The sequence below is a fragment of the Meleagris gallopavo genome, chromosome 4, assembly GCF_000146605.3.
Source record: "Meleagris gallopavo isolate NT-WF06-2002-E0010 breed Aviagen turkey brand Nicholas breeding stock chromosome 4, Turkey_5.1, whole genome shotgun sequence".
Classification (NCBI taxonomy): domain Eukaryota; kingdom Metazoa; phylum Chordata; class Aves; order Galliformes; family Phasianidae; genus Meleagris; species Meleagris gallopavo.
Window position 1 is genome coordinate 39588056 of NC_015014.2, and position 24712 is coordinate 39612767.

At 42.1% G+C, this 24712-nt stretch overlaps 1 protein-coding gene across 1 annotated transcript in view; it reads right to left on the bottom strand.

Annotated features, from left to right (window-relative positions):
• The window catches only part of EMCN (endomucin), a 48809-nt gene that overhangs the window by 16372 nt on the left and 7725 nt on the right, over positions 1-24712 (bottom strand). Inside the window, exons 2-6 of the mRNA XM_019614810.2 lie at positions 14230-14289; positions 12410-12514; positions 11928-12041; positions 8289-8411; positions 1645-1677 (exon numbers count right to left, since the gene is read on the bottom strand). Of these exons, the coding sequence (XP_019470355.1) occupies positions 1645-1677; positions 8289-8411; positions 11928-12041; positions 12410-12434 (295 nt within the window). The 5' untranslated portion in view covers positions 12435-12514; positions 14230-14289. The remainder of the gene's footprint in view (positions 1-1644; positions 1678-8288; positions 8412-11927; positions 12042-12409; positions 12515-14229; positions 14290-24712) is intronic.

A 24712-nucleotide genomic window follows, 5' to 3' on the forward strand; every position in this document is an offset into this window, starting at 1 on the left:
CCTTTAGGTGCTAATCTGAACTGGAGTTAAGTATCAGCTATCCAAGATATCCATCAAAGTTGTAATGTAAGACAGACAGCTCCTATTGCTCATGCATCGAAACCAGTGTGGTTGCATTGCTCTTCCAAAGGATAGAAGGGGCTCAGCTTGCTGGGTGGAGGCTGACATTAACCGAACCACTACAATTAGCTCTTCAGGGCCATTTTGAGGACTAAAACACAATTTTGATTTGCTAAGCTTCCAAATGACAGGTCCATTTGTTTTACAGAATCTTTCAAGTAGGCAACATTTGTAACTCTCATCTGCTGAATTAGAGTAGCCAATAGCAACTGTTGGTCCCAAATCCGTAGGTCTCCTTCTTTCTCCATTGATTTGGAACTCAGGTCCAGTACATTTAAATATTTCGGTGACAGTTTTTTCTCCATTATTCTCCTTTTGCCCATATTCCCATGCTCATAACTTCCTGATCCACTTGTCTCCTGACGTAAGAGGAGTAAAGCAGAGAAAAGCCAGGGCCAGCTCTTTCAGTAGAGATGCTAGTATATTGGTTTTCCAAATACCTACAAGCCAGGCGATTCTAACTTAAAACACTGTGTGGATGTAGTATGGTGTCTATACAATATAGCCCCAACTGAGGCATTTAGATGCTATATGCAGGAAACCATCACTGCCTGAGACCCTTGTCTCTGAACATTCTACCATGTTTCTTTAAAGTTCTCTCTCCTCTGGTGCCTGTGTGCTGAAAGGCGATAATGTGAGGAGGGAAATGGGAGCCATCATGAAGTAACAGAAATAATTCTTATATATATCTTATATATTTGAATTCATGATTCTATGTGATTGCTTTGGATTTCCCAGGGAAATACAATTATCCTTTTCACTACCCTATCTGATAGACTGCAAGATACACAGGGCAGGCAGACAATTATCACAGCAGTGAGTTATTCTGGGTACTGACTGAAAATGTCAACAGAAACAAATTACACTGAGAAAATGTGTCCCTGAACTTGTGCAGTATCTCCTCAGGAAAAAAATGGAGGGTTCAAAGGCATTGACTATCTTCCTACTTGTCTATTAGATGACCAAGACATGAGTAATGCAGAGAAGGCAAACCCACAGGTTAGTCTTTTAACTATATGTGGCTGTCGTTGAGGAAAAACAGTAGCTAAAAGGAAGCGCTACGGAATGAGTGAAATGGATTAAGGATTTAAAAACATTATCAACGTTATCCACTGAATTTTCCTCACAATTCCGCCCACTTTCTGGAAATGGAATCTGAAAGCTGTTTTCCAGCTAGGGAGAAATCTGGAATCTGAATAACAATCCATTACAACAATCAGGTTCACTAGCACAGGAAGACTTTGCCTTACCCTGGGATCTGTTGCTTCTAACCACAGGACATGGAAGGAGAGCCACTGACAAAATCTAGCTTCCTGGCAAACACTGTTTCTGTATTAATTCCTACTGCACTATTCAGTATTCTGCTACTGTTTGCTTTGCCTCATCTACTGGTACCACTTGACATTCACTGCAAAGTTATGCACTGCAGCAATTTGAGCATCCCTTGTCTCCTTCTATGTATCATGCTTCAGGTTCCACCTCCACATACCCTCTTCTTTTCCAAATACTTCCTTTCCCTCTTACCTGTTGGTATTGGCAGGGTGCTCACAGAAAGGTCTGAAAGAAAATGGAAGGAATAGAGTTGTTATTAACTGGTTTACAGGTCCTTGAAAAAAGGAAAGCAAGGTCTTCATACAGTACAAACTGGCAGACTCCAGTGATGAGCTCAGTAACTAGACAAGAAACTCAGACAATTCTGAATTAGCTTATATACTCCCAAAAAGCGTTCTTCCTGCCAAAGCCAAATAAGTGCCCTTGGGTGAAGAGCTGGTATTTAACTGAGAAATCATTTAAATCTGGAAGAAAATAAACTCAAATACATAATTGAGCCACATCTTCAACTGTTGCTATCTCTCAGTAACAAATCTTCATTGATTACCCTGGTGCTCATGGCTAGCAGACTGCTGAACAGTGGGAATGAGGCCTTAGTAGTGAAGAAGAACTGGACCTTGCAGTGCCTTGTGCGCAAAGCCTATGGTCTTGCTGCTGGCAGCATCCTTCTTTCGATTCAGAAGATTCGGGCACAGAACATCATGTTAGCATGCTGCTTGCCTGTACCTAGGCTGAGGTGTGCGTGCTTGAATGCTACAAATGCTGTGAATATTTCACATCTGGAAGATAGAGAAACCTCATTCCCACAGTGACTTTAATGCTTTACATTAAATCTCTCCCATGATCAGTCTGAAGCCAAAAGAAGCCAGACACCTAGCTTATCCCTGTCTTTGAAAACATCCATCTGTGTGAAGTGGCAGCACAACACCTCTGTGCTTGCCTAAAGCCAGCAAAGGGCATGGCCTGGGGATGTCTCTCAGTGGGTTGTTGAAGACACCATGGAGGAACATCCCCTAGGTGCTACGTCCTCAGCAGCTCCTCCTTACTTTGAGTCATAGGTTCACAGCACCATAAAACTCCCTCCAGGCTTCTCCAGGACTAGTTCCTGGCACATCACCCATGAGGTACATGGCTCATCCTGAGAGCTCCTCAGGAGGACTTGTCCCACCATGGTGCTTCCTGTGCTTTGTAGACACAGCTCTTGCAAGAGGAGCTGCAATGTGGATTAAAGATGTCATTCTACTACTGTGAATGTTTGTTCACAGTAGTACAGCTGCTGTTGTTTCTCATCCTCTCTACACTCAATTATAAACAAAGATCACTTGACCACTGGCATGCAAACAATCATTTTCTCTAATAGTATGTGTGACAGAGCTTTAACAACACTTTAATTGCAAACATGCAAGAAAAGTTGAAAAGCCAAGTACTTCAAGTCAGCAGTGAGAGATCTCCTTGAACTTACTAAATATTGGCAATGCTAGTTTAATCCTGAGGGCACACAGTTATTGCATACTGGCTGATAAAAATTCAGGAGAGATGCTCTTCCTAAGCTATTTACCATCTTATCTATCCATCTTCACAGTGTCACCATGTTCAGGGAGGATATCTGTGATGGCCTATTAGGGGATGTTTAGTGCATGTTTGGGCAACATGAATGACAAGAGCCAAGGAAAGCCTTTCGGGAAGTTAATAGCTCTCCTATCAAACAGAAGTGTACAGAAAGCTGCAGGACGCCCACCTGCATGAAGGGAACATCCAAATGTGATATGATCAGTTGTTAGCTGAACCCTGCCTTTCTTACAGAGAGTGAGATCCCTTGGAAAAAAATGTGAGCACTCAACAACGTTTGAACATGCAAATATACAATGATGTGGACATTCATGGAGACAGGCAGAGGATCTTGTCAAGTCTTTCAGGTAGGTCACGTCTATAAAATGCCTAGCTTACCCTCCCCATTCTGAGGGGAGCTGAACTTTCCTAAAAAAATCTTTAAAGATTGCAACATAACATTTTTCCTTAGCTTCACTCTTGTAAACAAAGTGAACCATCTTGACTGAGAAAGCAAACTTTTCTGATGGCAGAGCTGGGCACTGCTTTTCTAGGGGAGGAGGATGGAAAGGCAGACAGCCCCCCTTTGCTTGCTCTGGTTTTTGCTGTATTGTTCTGGCCATCTGCTTGGCCCCTACCACGTCCCTGAGGCTGTGAGCTGGGGGTGGGTGTTCTGCATAAAAAATCCAGGAAGATTTCCAAGACTCCTCACAAGAATTGAAGTGTACAACACTGGACGTATGGTAAGGAGTACAAAGATAAAGAGGCTGATGTATGAGAAGGTGATCTGACAATACCTGCCTGAGCAACAACAACGCTGGTGAGGAGGCTGACAGATGGAGAGGGGCACCAGCAGCTCACCTCTCCCAGAGCTTTGCTACCCGAACAGCCTGTGCGCCCTGCAGCTTGCTGCTTCTGATTTTGGAGGGCAGCCACATGGCAAAACAAGTGAATAAATTTGGTTGATTACTCAGACGGGATACCACAAGATAATTCACAGCAAAATTAAGAATCTTAAAACACTCTCCTTGTCCTGTCTGTTCTGTAGTTCTGTAATTGTGTTAGGTGAGGCTTCGTTATGCTTTCCAGCTCTATGATGCTTCAATTTGTGCCCCTCTCTGTGTGGAAAAGCTAAAGCTACAGTGAACAGTTTTCACTTACTACCACTATCCAGCTTTCCTGTACAGTTTACGTACAGAAAGATCCAAACCCTACTTGTCTTGCTCCTAAGATTCCTTCTCAGCAAGATACCTCTGTGAATCAGCTAAGTAGGATTTATAATTTGAGGAGTGCAATAAAGGCATTGATAGATGCAGCAGGCTGATTCTCTTGACAGCTTATTATAATAGATTTTCTGATCTTACCAGCCTGCTGGATGAACTTAAACTCATCCCACTTTATTGATTTTTTGTTGTTCAGGTCACAGAATAAAAAGTCAACTTGCAGTTCCTCACAAGTATTTAGACTCTGACAGATCCATTTAATCTCTACTTCTACACAAATTAAACAAAAGGAGAAAATGAAATATTAACAAGCAATCCTTTGCGGAGGTGGAGCAGGAGTAGGAGGCATGTGATACATGACAGCCAAAGTTGAAGAAGTGTATGTGTCAATGGCACGCATGCTGGTTGCTCTCTTTGCTAAAAACAGCTCCTCCTCCCCTCCCCAACCTAGGTGAGCCCCACTCAGCCCCTCCTCCGCAGCTGCTGGCTTCAATCCTTTGTAATACAGTGATGCTGCTCTCTGATGTTTCTCCAAGCTCCTTCACAAGCTCCCCCCACTCGTTTCAGTTGCTCTCCAGCTCTCTGTGGCACTTCTCCCACACCCCAATCTTTGATATAGCAGATTGGAAATTTCCTTTCAAAATTGTCCTTTTTTTTTTTTTCCTTTACTAGTAAGAAAGGGGTTTTTCACAAAAATGGCATCTTTTTTTTCTTCCCCCAGTGGAAAATAGTCTCAAAGCTGAACATATTCTTTTTGTTTGAGATTAATCAGCTGAATTATTGTTGAGAAAACCAAATAGAAATGCTGTTTTGAGCGAATTTCACATTAATTTGTTTTTCCACACAGGAGATATGTCTTAGGTGCCTTCAGCTTTTAAGCTCTGTGATCCCCTGAGGGCTGCATTGCACATACCACCCCTGTTCCACTGAACAAAAAGTACCCAGACCCTATGGAAGATGAAATTTCACAGTGCTGCAAAGAAAGAATTTCATGGCAACAAGAGTCAGCATTTCTTTTAGACTCAGTACATCCTGAAACAACTGACTTTATGCTTGCATTGCCTTAAAAGTTATTAGGGTGCAGCCTATGGCTTCCCATGGCCCTGAGCAGCTGAACATATAGAGAGAAATCTGCTTGTAGGGAACCAGATTTGTTTTTTCCCTGAAGACCTTAATGTACACAGAAAATATGGAGCAAAAATAGTCTAAAGGCACACACATTTGGGCTACCTAACTCACTGGAGTGTGTAATGGGACTTCTTTAATATTTAATCTGCAAAAAAGCAACAAGGAGCTGGTCAGTCCTGTGTGGAGGCAGGAAAGGTGTGAGGATGAAATCCCAGTGAAGGAGGAAGTGATTATGAAATGGCAACATTATGGGAAGTCAGGATACTGGTTATGCCAGTGACCTAGGCTGAATCCCCCAGGACAGATGGTCCCTTACTTCCTCAGCCAGGAAATTACAGTGCTGGCTCCTTGGGTAGTCCCTGAGCTAAAGATTTATTGGCTTTACAGTAAGCTGAGTAAGATGATGACTGTCACAAGTAGATAATGAAAACGATTAAACATTTTTGGGTGTGTTTTAAATGTAAAGAGAAATTGTACAAATAATATTACAGATAATTCAACAGATAGAATCCACAGTCATATATGTGTTACAATTTCATTTTAACCTGGTTAATTTGTCTGCTAGAAAGAATCTTTCATTAACAATACTGTAATTTATTGCTTTATTGCAATGTACCAATGGTAAGGTTCCCACACTCTGTGTGTGTCTGCCAAAAGACATAAAATGTAACAGGGTAGTAATAGAATCACAGAATGGTTTTGGTTGGAAGGGACATGAAAGACCATCTAGTTCCTACTCCCTACCATGGGCAGGGTTGCCACTCGCTAGATCAGGCTGCCCAGGGCCCCATCCAACTTGGCCATGAATGCTTCCAGGAATGGCACATCCACAGCTTCTCTGGGCGGCCTGTGCCAGTGCCTCACTACCCTCTGAGTGAAAAATTTCCTCCTATTATCTAATCTAAATATTCCCTCTTTTAGTTTTAAACCATTCCCTCTTGTTCTATCACTATCAGACTGTGCAGAAAGTTGTTCTTCGACTTATTTCTTAGATCCTTTTGAGCACTGGACCACAATGAGGTCTCCCCAGAGCCTTCTCCAAGCTAAACATGCTCACCTCCCTCAACTTTTCTTCATGGCAGAAGAGCTCCAGCTCTCTGATCTTATGGGCATCCTCTGGACACACCCCAACAGCTCCATGTCTTTCTTATCCCGAGGACTCCAGATCTGAACCCTGTTCTCCAGATAGGGTCTCACCAGGGCAGAGTAGAGGGAGACAATAACCACCCTCTCCCTGTTAGCCACCACTCTTTTGATGCAGCCCAGGATACTGTTGGCCTTCCAGTCTGCAAGAGCACTTTGCCAGCTCAAGTCCAGCTTTTTATCTACCAGGGCCTCCACATCCTTTTCCACAGAGATGCTCTCAATTAATTCTTCTCCCATATCACTCATATCTGGGATTATCCCCACCTCAGTGCATTTGGTCTTGTTGAACTTCATTTGGTTCACATGAGCCCAATTTTCAAGTTTTCCACGTCTCTCTGGGTGGCATCTCTTCCTTCTATTACATCAACTGCACCACTCAACTTGGTGTCATCTGCAAATGCTGAGGGTGCACTCAATCCCACTATCTAGGTAATTGATAAAAATTTTGAAGAGCACCTGTCCCAAGATAGACACCTGGGGGCATACCAGAGCCATTGATTACAACTGCATGGCTGTAGCCATCCAGTCAATTCCTTATCCACTGTATAGACCGCTCTTCAAATCCACCTAATCTCTAATACAGAGATAAGGATGTCCTGTGGGCCTGGGTCAAAGATCCTACAGGTCCACCTAGATGACACTGGTCTGTCATCTGTTGTTATCTGATGCATCATAGAAGGACACCAGATTGGTCAGGCACAATTTGTCCTTGGTGCTGACTGTCTCAAGTAATCTATTTGCATTGCATGAGCCTTAACATTTCTTCCATTATGAAATACAACTCAAAACATATGTATTATGGGGAATAGATTTATTAAAATAATTAATGATTCCTTTCTAAATTAATGGCCATAGCTTAAAAATGAAAAAAATCTCAATTTCCCTAGAATGCTTCTAAGCATTTTAGCATGTACTGATATTACTATACATCCATATCCAATCCCATCCTCTATGAGAAGAATCACAGTAAACACCCATTCACCATGCTAAGTTTTAGCACAACAAAACGTTATTGAGCACTCAGTTATCTCCTGCAAACACAGTCCAGGGAATTGTAAAGAGTCTCTTATCCCTCTGGAAATGTTAAACATTAATAATAATTGGGAAATGCAAAGTCAATGTCCTTATTGGGCTTATGTATGTGTAGCTCAGAGTATTGAGTAAAAGCTCGAGAGACCTTGAGAAAACCTAAGTGATTCTTCAAAATCTAGGAAAATTAAGCCTGCTAGAAATGTAATAAATGATCACTCTCATTACCTGGCATGTACATTTGCCACAGAGTTTCTTAGTGGATAAATACAACAAAACACACTCAGAAAAACAATAAAGCTAGGCAGGCATTTGGAAGGACTGATATCTTTTTGACCTTGCATGTGACTGTGTTGTAGTTTGAACAATGTCATTTAATTTGGTCATATGCTTTAGCACGCCCTACAGATTTATTAACAATTGTAAAAATTATTGTTGGTTTCTCCTCTGCTTTGCAGCCAGAGAATTTATCTCAATGACCTCCTCTGGCAGTCAGTGCTACACAATGACCACATACAGCATATATAAGGTTTCTATTATCTTAATTTATATCCTTCTGTAATGACATTGAGTTTCCTATGAATCTTTTGAAGTTTGTCCATCACTCATAACTTCTTAGCAGGGTGACATCGTACCCTGCGTGAATAAAGAGGTTGCCCTCATTCTGGGACAATGCATGGCATATAAAGAAGATATTCAAAATCTTTTACATCTTTTGGACTATTTGTATAGCAAGATGAAATACACGTTTTCAAGACATACCTGAGGTTCCAGGAACAGTAGTATTTTCTTGTAAAGATGTTGTAGGAGACAAAGTCCCTGTCTTAGTAGTTGTAGCACTCAAACTCTCATTTTGTGCAGATTGTGTTCCATTCACTTGCACAGCTGGAAACAAGACAGACATTTGGGTAAGACACACCAGTAGAAGGGTTGCATTAGATTTTGAGCCATCCCCCTGTCAAACTCCCTCACCATCATAGAGGATAGTTCAGGTCAGAAAGCATTATGCCTTCAGGTAAACCTTTGTCAAACACTGACCAATCCCTATGAGGTTGTTAGGACTGACGTAGCTTAGGCATCTTTAAAGCACATCCTTAGCACCCAACAGCCTCATACCTGTGCCAGAAGACAACACTGACTTTGGAGACCAGGCTGATGGGTAGATAGCTTCCTGCTTTCTATCACTTACCTTCATTTACAAAAAATAATAAATCACATACAAGCTTTTGCCACAACTGTTACATAATGGTAATGCGATACTTTATAAAGTTCTAAGGATTGTAATTAAGTGTAGAGTTAATTACTTCATTCTGTGCTGTTAAGGTCTGAGAAATAATATATCCCTGAAAATTAGCATATGAAAAATTTAAGTGCCTTACAGTCAGTAGAGGATTGAGGCCATCTGCATCATGAGATTTACTGTCCAGGGTGAGTCCAGACACAGGCACTGTCTGGCCATGGAAACAAGGACGACAACAGCCATGCAGAAGAGTTCAAGCTGCTACAGCACAGCAGGTAATTTCTGTGTCCACCCGCAGAACCCAGCATAACTACATGCAAGATGGTGACTATCAAATGCACCATGAGTAAGAGAGGCTGCAGAACAAGCTCCTGATGCAGAAGGACAGAAGCAGACATGTCTTGTGCCTAATCCAATGGCTTCTCTACCCAAAATCTATGGGGACAGCAGCATCCATAACCAACCACTGCAGTGGCAGCACTGTATCCCACTGGAAGTCAGGGTCCCACCTGCCCTAGGGGAGCACTCAAATCACCCTGCAGTATGTCTGCTATCAGTCACTGCTGATGAACAAAATGGCAACATAAGAATAAAATGGTAAAGATTGTAAAATAGCTGTCTGGACAGAATGACAGTGGCAAGGCAGAGCACCCCTGAGCTGACACGCTCTCCCCACAGAAGCTCTGATGAGAGAAATGGCAGCACACTGGCACGCATTTGTCAAAAGAATAATTAAGGAGGGGAACGTGAAGCTGCCCTGCAGGCCTGCTGCCCAAACCTCAGCTGTTTCCTTGCTCTTTGTGCTCCCAGGATTCTTCATTTTCTTCAACCAGCTGAAATTCAGCACACATCCTTGCTTGATCTTGTCAGGATTTTCTGCTTAACCTACATATCACCCACGCGTGTTTCAGCATTTCCCAACAGTACTCTAAATCTTCCTTGCAGCAGGTTGCAGCCTAATGAGGTCTGACATCACATGGTGCTTCAAACAAGCAGCAGATGTGCAGCAGAGAGACTAGACATCTGTAACAGCATCACTTGGCCAGTCAATGAATCCAGGATACTCTTTTATAAGGAACACTGACCCTTTGAAGCCCTAGTGTGAGGACTTGGTTAGGTGACATATACATTTCTCCCCTGAAATTAACAGTCTGCAAAATCACTTGCATTAAAGACTGCATTAATAAAAGCTTTGAAAAATTGGAGTGTATCAAAAGCAGTGGAAGCTGCTCCCTGCCGAGCACATCCCTGCAGCCAGCTGCTGCACAGGGCGTTCCAGAAGCATGACAGGTACCTGCAGCCTGTGACAGAAACCCAAGGACAACTGAGAAGTATGCTGTTAGCCTAACCCTCCTCCTGCCTACTTATCAGCAGTTTGGCATGAAAATTCTCTCTTCCACTCTTTCCTTTTCTCACTTTTTAATATTTAATCTTTTCATGCATCATGTTATATCATCCTCCAGGAAAGAAGCACAGGATAAATCAGAAACATCACAGCCCCAAGCCCACCAACAATTTAAAAGTTTGCAATTTAATATCCTGAGTGCTGACCTTTGATCGGCAGTTGGGGGAGGAAGAGCACCATCTTCTGCTGCCTTTCATTTTGCAGACTCTGGTAACACTAAGTGTCCCAGGACATGAAATCTCATATACAGGTGTGACTTGCTGTAGCTTGACACCGTTTAAAATTATTGAAGTGTCCAAGGGAGTTCACTCTTTTGGTTAAATATGAACTCTTGGCTTTGATATCATGTACTAATAAATAAGAAAAATATGGAGGCAAGTCTAATTGTTGGCTTCCTATATAACAGTCAGGGCTAGAAAGCACGGAAGGAAAGTGGAAATTTTACTTATGGCCTGCAGAGGGAAAAATACAGAAGACTTAAGGGGAAAAAAAAAAATAGTCCTGTGCCTGACTTCCCAGTGTATGGAACACTGGGGGCTCTCTCTGAATTTGTAATAGGAGGTGACAGCAGCCACAGAAACTGCGATGGGGACAGGAAGCCCTGTCACATCTCTACTGTGTGGATAAGATCATTTACTGATGCTTCTAGCCTGGACTGAAAGAAGGGAAGTGATGGCTTGTGTTACAAACCAGCAGAGATGCCTGTGTTGTATTAGAAACCAGGTGTCATGAAAGAAAATTTGGAAATTTCATACAGGCACCATCAAATCCTGCCTCAGTTCTTTAAGATCAACCACAAAATGAGGGAGAAGCTGACTGCTAGAGTGGAAGAAAAAAAGAGCAGAGATAGCAGCTTTCCCGTTATATCCATTTTAATAGCAAAAATCTCACTAAGCCCACATCCGTTTCAGGGAGCATGACTGTCCCAGTCCTGCACTGAGGAAGACTTTCAGGCATTGTCTTTAATTTTCCTGTTTATGTTAGGGAAGTGAGAATCAAGTAAGCCTTGCTTTTAGGTATAAATTCATTCATCATCCATTTTCATTACATTTTTTAATATATACATTATTATTCTTGCTTAAATTATTCCAAATACTTGATTGATGCAGGGTATTTCTGGTTTTTGTTTTTGTTTTGTTTTGTTTTTGCTTTTGTTTTTTTAATGAATTCTCATCTGATGCACTGGCCCCACACATTTTTCTGAAGACTTAAGGGAAGATTGACTCAGAGTAATTAGTATCATCTCACTGCTTTCAGTATTTTGACTCATAATAACAAAGAGAATAGTTATTTGTAATGTTGAAGATGTATGTTATTTTCTATTATATACATACACAGTATTATTTATGTAAAAAAACATATGTATAAAATAAAAAACAAAGGGGGACACCACTCAGATCTCGTACAATAATTTTTGTTGAAATACTTACCAAAACAGAAGAAAATAAAAATGAGAATTCCTCTAAATACAGATCTCCCAGTTACAGGGAGATTCAAATCCTATGTAATGGCTTCTGGTCACCTCCGCTACAAATCAAAGTTATAATATTCTGCGTGTAACATTCTGCAGAAGGATTCATTGAGATATATAGTCTGTAGAACTATGTGAAGTTTGTGAAGAAGAGCTCTGCCTTCACAAAGCTCTAAATCCATTATACAAATTACTTCTTTTTGGTCTCTTTCTATTGCTCCATACTGCTTTACAGAAATGCACTGTATGATGAATCAGAAGTGGCTCCAAGGAATTGTCACTCACCACTGGTTGTGTTGCCACTTTCAGTTCTTGCTGTAGGGGTCGCCTGTGCTGGCTGCTGCGCAGTTGTATGTTGTGTTGTACTTTCTGTGGCATTAGCTGGAGTAGTTGTGTTATCTATTAAACGAAGAATGTTGAAATTTTTTTGTCAATTTTATATACACATTTGCACACACAAAAAAGTCTACTGCTTTGCTTGCAGTAGGAGTAAAATCAGAATTTAAATTGAAGATCAACAGGAACAAGACCCTCTTCCCTGTAGGGAAACCCAGCCCCATCAGCGGGACATCCCCATGAGCACAAGTCTGCGATAGCTCAGTTATCAGACCTGGCTTGGATCTTCCTTGAGCCTGATGGCTTTGGAGGTACTACCAAGGATGTGACCATTTATAAGTGCGTTCCCAGGCCAAGGGCACTGCTGCTCAGTGTCCACTCAGTGACCACTGGACCAGCCTCAATCATTAGCACAAGAAAACATCACTTACAGCTTGTTGTAATGGACACAGTCATAGCTGAAGTTGTAGTTGCTGTCAGCTTTGTTGCTAGCAGTGTCGTTGCTCTTAAAGTGGTTGTCTTCAAAGCTTCCTCCTCTGCAAGAGAGGCATTTTTATTGATTTATTCCATGTAAACAGCCCATACTGCTAGCTGCCTTCTTTCACAAAGGCTGCTGTGTTGCTCTTTGAGGTCAGGCTCTCACGGATCTTTCTTGCCCACAAGTGTTTCTAGAGGGCTCAGAGCACGCACAGTTCGCATCGCAGGGAAGATATACATTTCTTGGAAGGTCACAGAAAGCCTGGCAGGCTCTTCTCCAAGGTGTGTAGCCAAGCTTTGGACATCTGAGTGAGAGGAATAATGGTCTCTAGCATGTGATAATCCCTGGCATGAGCTCAGTGCTCCTGTTACAGCAGTTCCTGAAGCTCCCTCCTGCAGAGGGGCAAGAGCTGGTGGTGGAAGTAAGGGCATCCTCAGGCAGCAGGGATCTGTCAGTTCCTGCTATGGGAAGAGGGCCTCAGAGCTGGCCATGTGACAAAGATGGTGGAAAGCTGCCCAGAGTTCTGTTCCATCACTTAATAGAAGCAGAAAGCACTACTGTCAGCCACAGGGGCTCATTTCTATTCCTGCCTACAACCCAAGCCCTGTCATGCTCCCTCTTCTAGTGCTGTTCAGAGATGGGAAATATGATAGAATAGGAACAAATAACGACCTGCCACTTTCTCTCATATGGATGGAGTACTTCTAAATATAATGGCCACACCAGAACATATAACTGTCTCCCTTTCCTCCTGCTTTGCTGGCTGTTCACCTAGAATAACAGTGCCTCAAAGAAAGAGTCTCCCTGGAAGCCTGTTCCACATCCACAGAGGGCTTTAACCTCACTGGGGGCTTCTGATGCTTTGCTCATAGACATAAACAACTATTCGTATTACAACAAATTACTGCTTTCTCCTCTGTGACAAAAAGCTGCAAGGGAAGTTCAGTGAAATGTCTGAAGATCTCACTCACAATGAGGCGTTGGTTCCTTATTAAATGCTTTTAGAATAGACATAAACATCAGAGTTTTTGAAATATAAAAGAACTACAGCACAATTTGAAAATGTCTCACTCTTTTCATACGAAAAACATTCAGACTTTCTCTAGCTGCATCTTATTCTCCTCCTTTAATAACACTGAATGTATCCATCTTTATTATCCCATTGCTCTCAGCTCCAAAACAGATTCTTTAATATTTTCAGTTATCAAGAAACACAGTCCCATCTCCAGTTTTTCTTCTTCAGGTGCATCACATTCAATGCAGCCATTTTCAACATTTAAACTAATAAAGGAGTTGATATTTAGCCCACACAAATACAATACAGTCAATAGCAATCTTTCATAAGATCCTCCCCTACAAGGACAGGCCAACAGAGCTGGGGCTTTTCAGCTGGAGAAGAGAGTGCTTCAGGGGACCTTATAGCAGCCTTCCACTACCTGAAAGGAGCCTACAGGAAAGCTGAGAGGGACTTATTATAAGGGCAGGTAGGATCAAGAAGAGGGAAAATGGCTTTAAACTGAAAGAGGACAGATTTAGACTAGATATTAGGAAGAAATTCTTTACTGTGAGGGTGGTGAGACATTGGAACTGGTTGCCTAGAGAGGCTGTGGGTGCCTCCTCTCTGGAGGTGTTCAAGACCAGGCTGGACGGGGCTTTGAGCAACCCAGTCTAGTGGAAGGTGTCCCTCCTATAGCAGGGGGGTTGGAACTAGATGATCTTAAAGGTCCCTTCCAACCCAAATCATTCTATGATTCTATGAATTTGAACTCTTACCAGTTTTTGGTGTAGATGTAGAAACATTTGCACTGACAGTAGCATTTAAAATTTCATCTTCTGAAACAAACACAAAAAGGAATACATTAGTCTAGCCATCTTCCAGATCTGTCTATCATTACATAGACATATAAGGCAGATAGCAGCAAGCACTTTTATAGAAAATCAAGTTTAGAAGCCTGTAAGCAGGAGCAACAACTGTGATCACAAGCTATTCAACCTTGTTGCTTGAATGGGGAGCATTAGATATGGCCCTTAAATTGCAGGTTGTTTGCTAATAGGTCTTAACAACTTTTAAGATTGGTTTGGAAAAAAATGGAGCAACGGTAGGTGTTTTTTTTTTTAATCTCCTCTCCTCAAATACAACCACAGCTGATATGAGTCTTCAGGTAGAGGTAAAATAACTGCTTGCAAGAGGAAGCACTCAATTTCCAGGTCTAGAATGGGAGAATCCCTGCTGCCAGCAACTAAAGGTAGTTAGTGGCTCCCTGGCTAGTGCAAGCACTTCAGGGGGGCTTTCCAGCATCACTGTGATTCCTGTATGTGAGAAAAGAATTCACAGAACATGGTTAAGGAAGCACTGCCTTGAGCAGTAGTTGACTTTCCACATTGCCCTTGGGACAATGCTCCAGCTCCAGGTATTTTGCTGCAATGAACAATGGCAATATTTAAAACATGAGGTCAAGTTAGCAGGTGAAAATTTCCAATATTACAAATCAAATAGACAAACAAAAAAACTCCCACAAATTATTAAATAAAGTGCTAAACAGTTTCCAGATTTTCTGGCTGTGAAAAAAATTATAACAGCATAACTCACCTAGAGTTTTGCTTTCAAGTAAGAAAATTTTCAGTCTCACTTCTGGGACATTCAAATATTTTACTAAAAAGCTAAAGGAGCGAAAAAACTACAAAGTCAAAACCAGTGGCTCTCTGCAAGCATTGCACATCACTGTATGACCTATATGGGTGTATCTGGGGAGGAAGAGCTCAGCTCAGAGTGAGATCAGAGCAGCCAGATCGTCTGGTTCAGAGTGTGACATCTTGCCACATGCCGTGAGCATGCTGTAACGCTGACATCGCAACACTGAGTCAGGGTGGCACATCGCTGTTCTTGTGTGACTCCATTCATGGTAATATCTGCTGGCATGCTCTCTGCCTTCTGGCTGCAGGGCAGAACAGTCATCTTCGTTCCCTCTGCTCAGCATGCTGTGCTCTGTTAACATTTCACAAGCTCCAGCTGAGGCTTGCCAGAGTCACAAATCTAATATAGGGAAAAATACTTAATGCACTTGCTCACTGGTTCCCTACAGGCCTGCTTCCCACTGCACGAATGCTGTCAGGCCATGCTCAGACCCTTGCACACAGCATCTAAAATACTGTTTTTCCTGCAGTTTAGTTATACAGTCAGAATTATGCTTCATAGTCCTCACGTGAAATATTTGAAAATTCTACCCAAGCAGACCAAAAAGCAGCCTTGTCTAGGGAGCTATCCCAAACACCGATTATTTCTCCTCTTTGTTATCATTAAGAGCTGGTGACAAAACTCCCCACACCACAAGGCCATAGCTCCAAACCAGAATGTTTTTACAATAGAACGAACACTTCACATGGCTCAGTAGAACATACCCCAGTAACTACATCTGTAATGTCAGCTGAAGGCACTCACTGGCTGATTAGCTCCTTCTCCAAGTCAGCAAGGCTTTGCAGAAAGATCATTGCAAGGCTTTATGTCTAAAACGTAACTCAAAACTAAACATATATATATATGTATGTATATATAAATAATAAATTATTTTGTAGCTTTGATATGAATCACAAGATGCTGATTTTGTCACAGAGATAAACTAGATTAGTAGAGTAGAAAGCAGCGAAGTTTTATGAATTAATTGCTACCTTAAAATGGTTGATAATTAAGCATACTTTACAAACAAGTTGAAAGCAATACACAGAAATGCTTAAAGTTAGCCAAGATTTGGGAGGCATCAATTGATTAAATGTAGAGATAGATGGCGAATTATTATGCTCTTATTTGCAATGTTAAGGATAAAAACAAGGGATTAAAAGTGATTGAGAGTGGAAACTTGACCTACTAGAAGCTGTTGCTTGATGAAAAGAGAGGAATATTTGTTTTTCTGCTCCTGCCAGATTGTCTGTGGCCTCATATGAAGAACCACCAACCTGAGTTATAACTGCACAGTTTTGGACAAATTTAGATGCAACTATTTGAGAGAGAAACTCTTCTATAGTCCTCACGTTGGGAATACCCCAAATGTCCTTGGCAGCACTCCCTCACACAGCCCCTTCTCTTCTCTTGGCCAGAGGAGCGTGGGTGCCCTGTGAGGTTCCATTCCTGTGCTTGAAGGATGTGTGAGGAAAGGGCTAAGATGCAACATGAGGTAGATTAAAGAGTGGTGTGCTTGCTGTCAGTGGGAGATCCACACAGAAAAGGAAAAGCATGTCTAAAAGTAGAGAGCTAGGCGAGAAGAAATCAGAAGTGGAAGGAAGATAAGAAGGCAGGAAGAAGATGGGAGGTCTGGGCAGGAAGGCTCAGAGACAGTGAGACAAAAGGGCAGCAGGAAAAGATATGAAGGAATGAGAAGAGCTCAATAAACATTTGACCTTTGACCAAAAGGCCAAACTGAGGAAAGAGAAACCGTAATTTATTTTTTTTCATTCAGATTCAGAGGATGTGCCTTTATTGTCCTCTCTGGCTTGGATTTAGATGGTTCATTTGTTCTAAAATTAAAACAATAGTAAATCCATTTGTACCTGGTCTTCAGATACACTCTAAGAATGAGCCGGCTGAAACTCTGAGCTAACTTCCTTTCTTCAAAAATTCCAACAGTGTTCCTGAGCTCAGGCAGAGCTGACCAGTGGCCACAGCTGTCCTTAAGCTGTAATGTTTGATGTGGGCTTCCATCTCCAAGGTCTGAGCTTGGAGCTCTCACCAGCTCTTCCTTCTCTCTATCTCATTATTTTCAGCTCTACAAGAGGAAGACTAAGATAAGCAGGTTTCAACTTGAATTAACTAGGCACCTGCTGTTACTTCAATAAATACAGGGGAAAAAAAGCAGACAGGACTGCATGATATTTCATCAGCAGTGCTGTTAGTGAGCTACAAACTACTACCGGACACAAAGCACTAAGCTTTAAATACCTTGTCAAACAACTAATACGAAAGTGAATACAAAAAATCAAATTGTAAACACTTTTAAAGATAAATGAATTGTTCAAAATATGTCTTGATTATATTTCATTACTCAGTGCTGACTGCTTTGGCATCTAAATCTGAATTCAAAAAATGATTTTTATAGGAAAAGCCACTATCCCTACAGAAATAGTGAAATAGCCTGTCTTTAACTCCACTTTTAACTTTTTAAAACCTGGTCTTGCACTAGGCTGATAGAGGATATGTTGGTATTGAACCCCCTTAACCATTTAGATAAGCCTTGGTGTAGACACAGCTGAAGATATAGGTCCATCTTGGGAATCAGGCTGAGGAGCAAAGGGGTAATGGGATTGTAGAAACCACCAGGAGCCTAGGAAGAAAAGACCTCTCAGCAAGAATGATGAGAATTGCATTTACTTAGCGTAGAGAGGAAAAGGTTGATGGAAGGTGTGATAGCAGCACTTGTGCAGGTAAGGGGCTGCAAGAAAGGCAAAGAATTAAGCTTCTCATTGCAACTGCTGAAGATTAAACTAGAGGTAGCAGACAAGGGAAATTTGGACTAGAACATTCCAGGTTTTTCAGTGCTGTATGTACTTTTTCTCTACTTCAAGGGTATACTGTGGAATCTGCAGATGGTATTTTCCGTTTCACATATATCTATCTGACCCTAGGCCTTTGCAATTGTACACAAGACATGCAGAAGTTCAGGTTACTTTCTTGCTTTCTGTCTCACCACATTGGCAGAAATAGACTGTGGCCCTTTCACAGAGAGCACACACTACCCCCATGATCATCAAGCACTGTCTGTACAGCTGCTCCAGCCACTCCAGTTGCCTGCCTCACCTCCCTGCTCCAGGAAGGCACAGCCAGCCTGGAACAAGAACTGGTCCCAATATTCTCAGAGCTCCCCTCAAATTTCTGCTGCCTAACAGCATGTGCAACCTCCTCACTCTTACCTCTGAGCTGTGTTGTTTATTACATTTTCTCTTTGGTTCTCATTTTTTGCTGCTTTATCTCTTTATTCTCTTACCTGTTTTTTTCTCCAGACCCAGTGCAGTTCTCTTACTACTCTTATTTCTGTTTTCTCTCCTTATCCATCTCACTTTCCTACTTCACTGCCTTCTGCCCGAAATCTTGAGATTGATCTCTCTTCTTTTGTAGTGCACTTTTGTGTAGCATCCTCCAAAGAAGAAAACACTCTGTCCAGATGAGTAGTCCATCTGCTGCCAACCTCCCATTGCACAAACATCACTCCCATGTGCAGGCAGCCAAAACAAGTTTTGCACCTGTTCAGACTTCGTTCAAGACCTGCAAACTGAACTCAAAAGCACTCAAATACATTAAATTTAGGGGTTGAGCTTAGGCTTTAAGTCCTGATACACAAAGAAGCCTTCCACATGGGCTTTCTACAGCCCAGCACAACCTTTGCAGTAAGGCTGTGTGGGACAATATAGTTTAATTAGTTTAGGTGAAGCTTCTGGTACTTAATCTGCCACATTCAGATGAGCTTGTGTTTTTCTGTGCATTTGCCATGCAGACACTTTCTGTGTCCCATTGTCCAGTCAGGGAAAGAGAGATATTAGCACACTCATCCTTTTTGGAGGACTACAAACCACAACACATAGTAGTACCATGTTATCATTAAAATAGTTATACAAGAAAGAGAGATCTGCTGTTCAAGGCTTCAGATGCATCTGTAGATCTGCCCATATAAAGAATAATAACATATATACAAGTTGCAAAGCTTACATTTGCAGCTTTCTCAACATTTAGCATTGTCTGGAACATGTGTTCCATGTACAATTAGCCCTCTGAAAAGGCAGCAGAAAGCTGCATCAAAGGGCAGAGTATGGAAAGGGGCTTTATTTTAGATAACTGTTGCTCAGTCTTCTCTCAGTGTTTCTGCAAACTATTTTAATTCTAATAAGATAAGTTTGTTGTTGTTGCTGTTTTTCCCTTTTGTTCTAAGTACACAAATAAGATCTACTTGGTACTAAGAGAAATGCATTGCCAAGAAAATTGCAGGTTCAAGACATGGTGGCTTTAAGAGCAGAGAATTTTATCTATGCTATTTGGCTAAATCCTAAGAAGCTTCAATTTCATCAGAAATATTCTGTTAACGCAGAAATCACGAGATGAAACTTCTCCAAAACCAAACAACATTGATTTGATTCATGGATTCTGTGGTTCATATCAGGATTGAGAAGCATTTCGCCAGCCTGTTGCTTTCTGTCCCGACAAACTTACTGCGTTGACCAGAAGGATGGGTCAATGGGCTCAGAGCAATGCACCATTGGTCGTATTTGAGGTGAAGCCCTGTGAGGTGAAGCCAGATATTACAGGCAGTGCTAAAAGCAAAATGCAGGGGAGGAGACCCTGTTTCCTGCTGCTGCTCTTTCATTCATATCTCTCAGCAGCACACTGAAGGCACACACAACACATGCAGAGATCTTCTGCTAAGGTTCAGCCTTTTCCTCCTCCAGTGGGACTCCTGAGCAGGCTGCTGTCACAGAAGGGAGGAAGGAAAGGGAGGGAGCGACAGTCTTTTCTCCCAGTGGGTGCAGGATGAAGGCAGGAAACAAAGCTTAGGCCCCTGCATCGCATTCATAGCTACCAAAGTCTGGTCCAGTTTCTTGGTTTTGTACGTAACAGAAACACAAACTCCCAGCCAAGCCCTCCTAACTGCAAACCTCCTCAGTGCACTTTCTGATTCTGTGTGAAGCTTGGTGGGTATCTTCAGTGCTGTGTGCTGAAGAGGGATGAGAATGTCATTTGCACTCTACAAAGTAATAACTGTACTCAGCATGCTCATCAGCACTTCAGCCTGCCTTGGACAAAGACTCCAAGCTCCGTGCTTCTCTTTATTTAAACCTGCTAAACCTATTTAAAAGGTTTTAATTAAACCCTTTAAAGCTGTTTAAAGCAGTAGATTGTCACCCTTTGATGGTGATGTATTTGCCCATCTCTGTGTAAGATAAAAAGTAGGAGTTACTGAAGGTTATGTTATAGGATGAAAAACAAACTGCCACCCCCCTGCATTAGTCATGCTAAATCAGTTTTTAAATGTCTTCAGCGAGTGCACTTTTATATCAGAAAGAGCTTTTTCCATGCTGTGCGTTGCTGAATAGAGAAAGAAAAAGGATAAAAGGACAGCCTTTGCCCTGCACAGGAAAGACCAAGATGTTGATGTTCATAGTGCTGTGCTCTCACTGTGCCATTTGCAGGCCTATTTTTGCTTCCCAGGAAAGGGTGTGCTGGGGTAGGGCAGACACGAAGGAGTGTGAGGGGAAGTGGAGCCTAGGTGGACAGAGTTCTGCCCCCGATATGCAAAGTCATAATTATTGTGTTCTGTGTTTCCTCAGCCCAGTGTTGGCTACCCAAGTGCATCTCCAGCAATGTGAGTAATTTACAGATCAAGAAAGAGCCACGGCAGCCTTTGCTGCCATAAAGTCATTTTTAGCACACCCGGGACCAGCCCTGCACTGGATTCAGCCGCAGCAGCCTGTGCTCTGCTCCTGGCAGCGCTCCGAGAGCATCTGCAGCATCAGCAGCCTGAAAACTCCTGTGGAAACATTGTGCATTGCTTCCATCTCAGTGTAGTTCCATACTCACCCAGATCCGTCCTCATCTCTTTACAGTGTCCAGCACACAGCCTGAGTGGTACTGAGTGCCCCAAGGGGAATGTCCAAAACAGGTCTTAGAGTACAGTTGTAGATGCCTCTTGCACTTTTATGGGCAACTAGTGCAACTTCATTCACTATGATAATTATGACTATTGCAAATCAATTATCACTTTCTTTGCAAACCCTTCTCACTTGATCATTTTCTCCTTAAGTGATCAACCCTCATTTTCCAGTTTTAGCCCTTGAAAATAGTGTTTTGTACCAGTCTGTGGAAAGGCCAGGTGAAAGCAGTTGGGGAGGCAAAGCAGAATGGCACAGTGCAAGAATGAGTCATAAAGCCTGTAAGGTAAATAGTGTGCTAATTCACTTAAATCCAGCAGCATGGAGAGGCACTGGCTGCATGATTCTATTTGCACAGATAGCAGTGTGCAGAAGGAAATAACGGATATGCTAAAGCCATTTGAACCAGAGCAGATAAAAAAATGCTGAGAACAAAAATAAAGAAGTCCTGCACTCATCAGCTTTCACCTCTAATACCTGTGCCGTGCATTTCTCTTTCTGTCACTGGCATATCTCATGTACAGGGCTCTATGGCATTTACCTTCAGTAAGTTCTTCCTCTTGTTACACACTGGAAACTATGTTAGTGAGTTGTTCCAAGGGAAGTCCACTGTATGGTAAATGCATTTGCTGCCTTCTGAACCACAGTAAAGACATTAATAAGCTTTAACAACTTGCTGCTGTAAGAAAAGACTTATCTAAGGGAACCCACAGGTACTCAACCATAACAAGATTTCTGGGCATCCAGCTTTGCAGTGCTCAGTGTCTATCATTTCCAAGACCTATATGCTTCGTGACAAAGCAGAGTTAAATGCTGGAGAATGTCCAAAATTTCCATAATCAAAGAATTCTGTATTTTCCAGAAAGAAATTTCAACAGTCCTTTTTGAAAACATCAGCTATGAATCATGCCCAAGATCAGCCCTCAGTCCCAGGCATGGAGCAGCCCAGAATCTGTGGTGAAAATGCTTGAATTTCTCTTTCTTGCCAGATCAATCATTGACTTTTCCCCCCTTTCATCTAATAATGCGTGGTGGCATTATTATTTCCACAGTCTTCAAATGAGTTCACAAACACTGATATTTACCTCATCTATATTAGACGCCAAGATGAGGAAGAGTAGTTCATCTACCATAGAAAATTGTCCTCACGCCAAAATAAATACCACCTCACACACATAGAAGGTTATCAACATTATATTTCCAGTAAAAGCCTAGGCTCAACACCGAGCATGTGAAGTGGAAAAACAAGTCAAAAATGACTCCTGTCAATTCAAACATTTTTCCTTTAATAAAAACATGCCTCAAAAAGTAGGTAGTGCATTTTACAGAGGAAAGTAATGCAAATCCTTGGCCAAGGACAGTAAGTATGCCGGCAGGTTTTCCTTACACTATCTAAAATCCAAATCTTTTGCCATTCTTATTAGTTGTTACCTCATTTGCCAAACCTGTCAAGCCCCAGTATAACACCCACCTCCTGCTGAAGATAAAGAAAGAAAAAAATCTTCAGGAAGCACAAACATCTCATTAATATAATCATGGATTTAATTAATTTAATCCTAAAGATTTGATTACATTGACTCAAAGCAAGTACTACCCTGGGAACTCAAGGCATTAAAACAAACTGATTGTGCCTTTGGAAATTGTTATGTATCTTGTAGAAATCTTCAGACAGCAAGGTGGGGGTAGTGCTCCCATACTGGCAAAACATGCAATTTCATGAGAGAGATAAGACAAGGCAGAAAGGTTACAGCAGATAAATGTGATGCACAGCCATGTGCCACCAGCTCTGCAGTTTCAATGACCTGAGACGCGTTGCTATCTAAAGTATGCAGCTAACACCCAGGTGCAGTTTAGTGCCATTGGAAAAAGAGATTAAAAGCTGCTGTGAAAATACTTTGCTACAGGGGAGATTTTCACCTGTTATATAGCGTTATGCATCCAGGTTTGCAGCTGAACGCTGTGGGCAACGTGCCCTTCACTATCAGGTGCTATTTATTTGCTGCAAATCACCCTCTTCTTACCAAGCAGGTATTAAGCCATCTGCTCATCTCCTCAGTAAATGCAGCAAACTTGCATTCAGGTTTGGGGCTAGAACACATGGTTTTCTTTGCAGACTGCTAGAAGTGATAGAAATACCTCAAAGACTTTTTTTTCCCCACAACAGGCAAACTCTCAAGACATTCAAGTTTGGGTTCCAGCATGAAAAGGCAGCTGTCTATCTAAACCCTATTCACATTTCTCACATTTTCAGAGATAAGCGCGATCTGACTGTGACAGCCTGCACACTTTTGGTCTCCCCCAGAGCACAGCCACAAACAATAACCAGAGTGGGGACCCCTGCTCAGGAACTCTAACTGCTCAAAATTGTTAACTTAGTACAGGATTTATTTTTCTGTACTAAGAAAAGACGTGTGAGCTGAGGTGGAAAAGGAAAGGTTACCCATCTCCTCTAGTTAACACTGAGCAAAGCAGAGTTCAGGCAACTGCAAATGCATGTGCTTGCTACAGGAACCCTGCTCTGGTGGGACTTCCCTTGGGCTGTCATAACCAGAGTATGATGGGGTCAGGGTGATACCCCAGGCACTACAGCATCCCCTAACAGGAAAGGAGTTGGGAAGTGCCTAGATCAGGGTTGCTAAACTGCACAATTTAAGGAGCAGCTCCAGACTCTCCATGCCAAGTTTTGCTCCCAAAGTGAAAAATGCCTTTGTTTTATTTCATCGTGCTATCAGTTTCGTAGGCAGCAAAGGTACTGCTTACCATCAACAGGGGTCACTAATCAGACATTAATAGGCTCATCCATGGCGCATCCACAATGCCAGGCAGCATATTGCAGTGTGCAGAACCTGAACACCTCCAGGCTGATGCTAAGATGAGCACTAGCCCTATATTTTCTGCTCTCATCTGTGCAGGAGAGAAACCTGGATGCCCCGGCTGGAAGGAAGCTGTGTTGTACTATGAACGCATCACAAAGGAAGATATGCTTTTATATCTGGTCACTGACCTTTGGCAATTAAGACCCATTCTGGTGCTTTGTTTTTTAAAGCTGGAAATGTCCTGAACTGATCCTGAAAGTATTTGTATTTGAGATGCATTTTGGAGCAGGGAAAAATGGAGGGCAATATGTTGGAACAGAGCATCTTGAGATGATCAGGAAAGAACTCCTGCCTACAGTGCATCATTTTGCTCTTAAAGATGGGGAAAAGCCCAGGGAGAAGGAAGAGAGTGTCAGAAAGCCCTTAGCCTCCCCATCTACACACAAACCAGCTCCAGTAACATGCTGGCAGAGGGTAGATTCCACCCTCACAGAGGGATTCTTAATATGCAACATTCCAAGGTGAGTTAGAAAATTATCAAGAAAGCCCTACCTTCACTCAGGCTGAAGGCAGGGCATAAGATTCAGAAGCCCTGCAGAAGCCTGGGCACAGCCTTTAGTAACCACAATGGAAATACTCTGATCCACCTCTGCATGGCTTGCAGATGATGTGAAGATAGGCAGCTTGTGTGTTTTGTGTGAAAAGGATGCAAACACACACACTGTTCATCTTGGCAAACTTTGAGATAAACTGCTCCCAAACCTGGGAGAGAGAGTATTAAAATGCTTGAGTGTGATCTGACCTTCTCTTTTTTT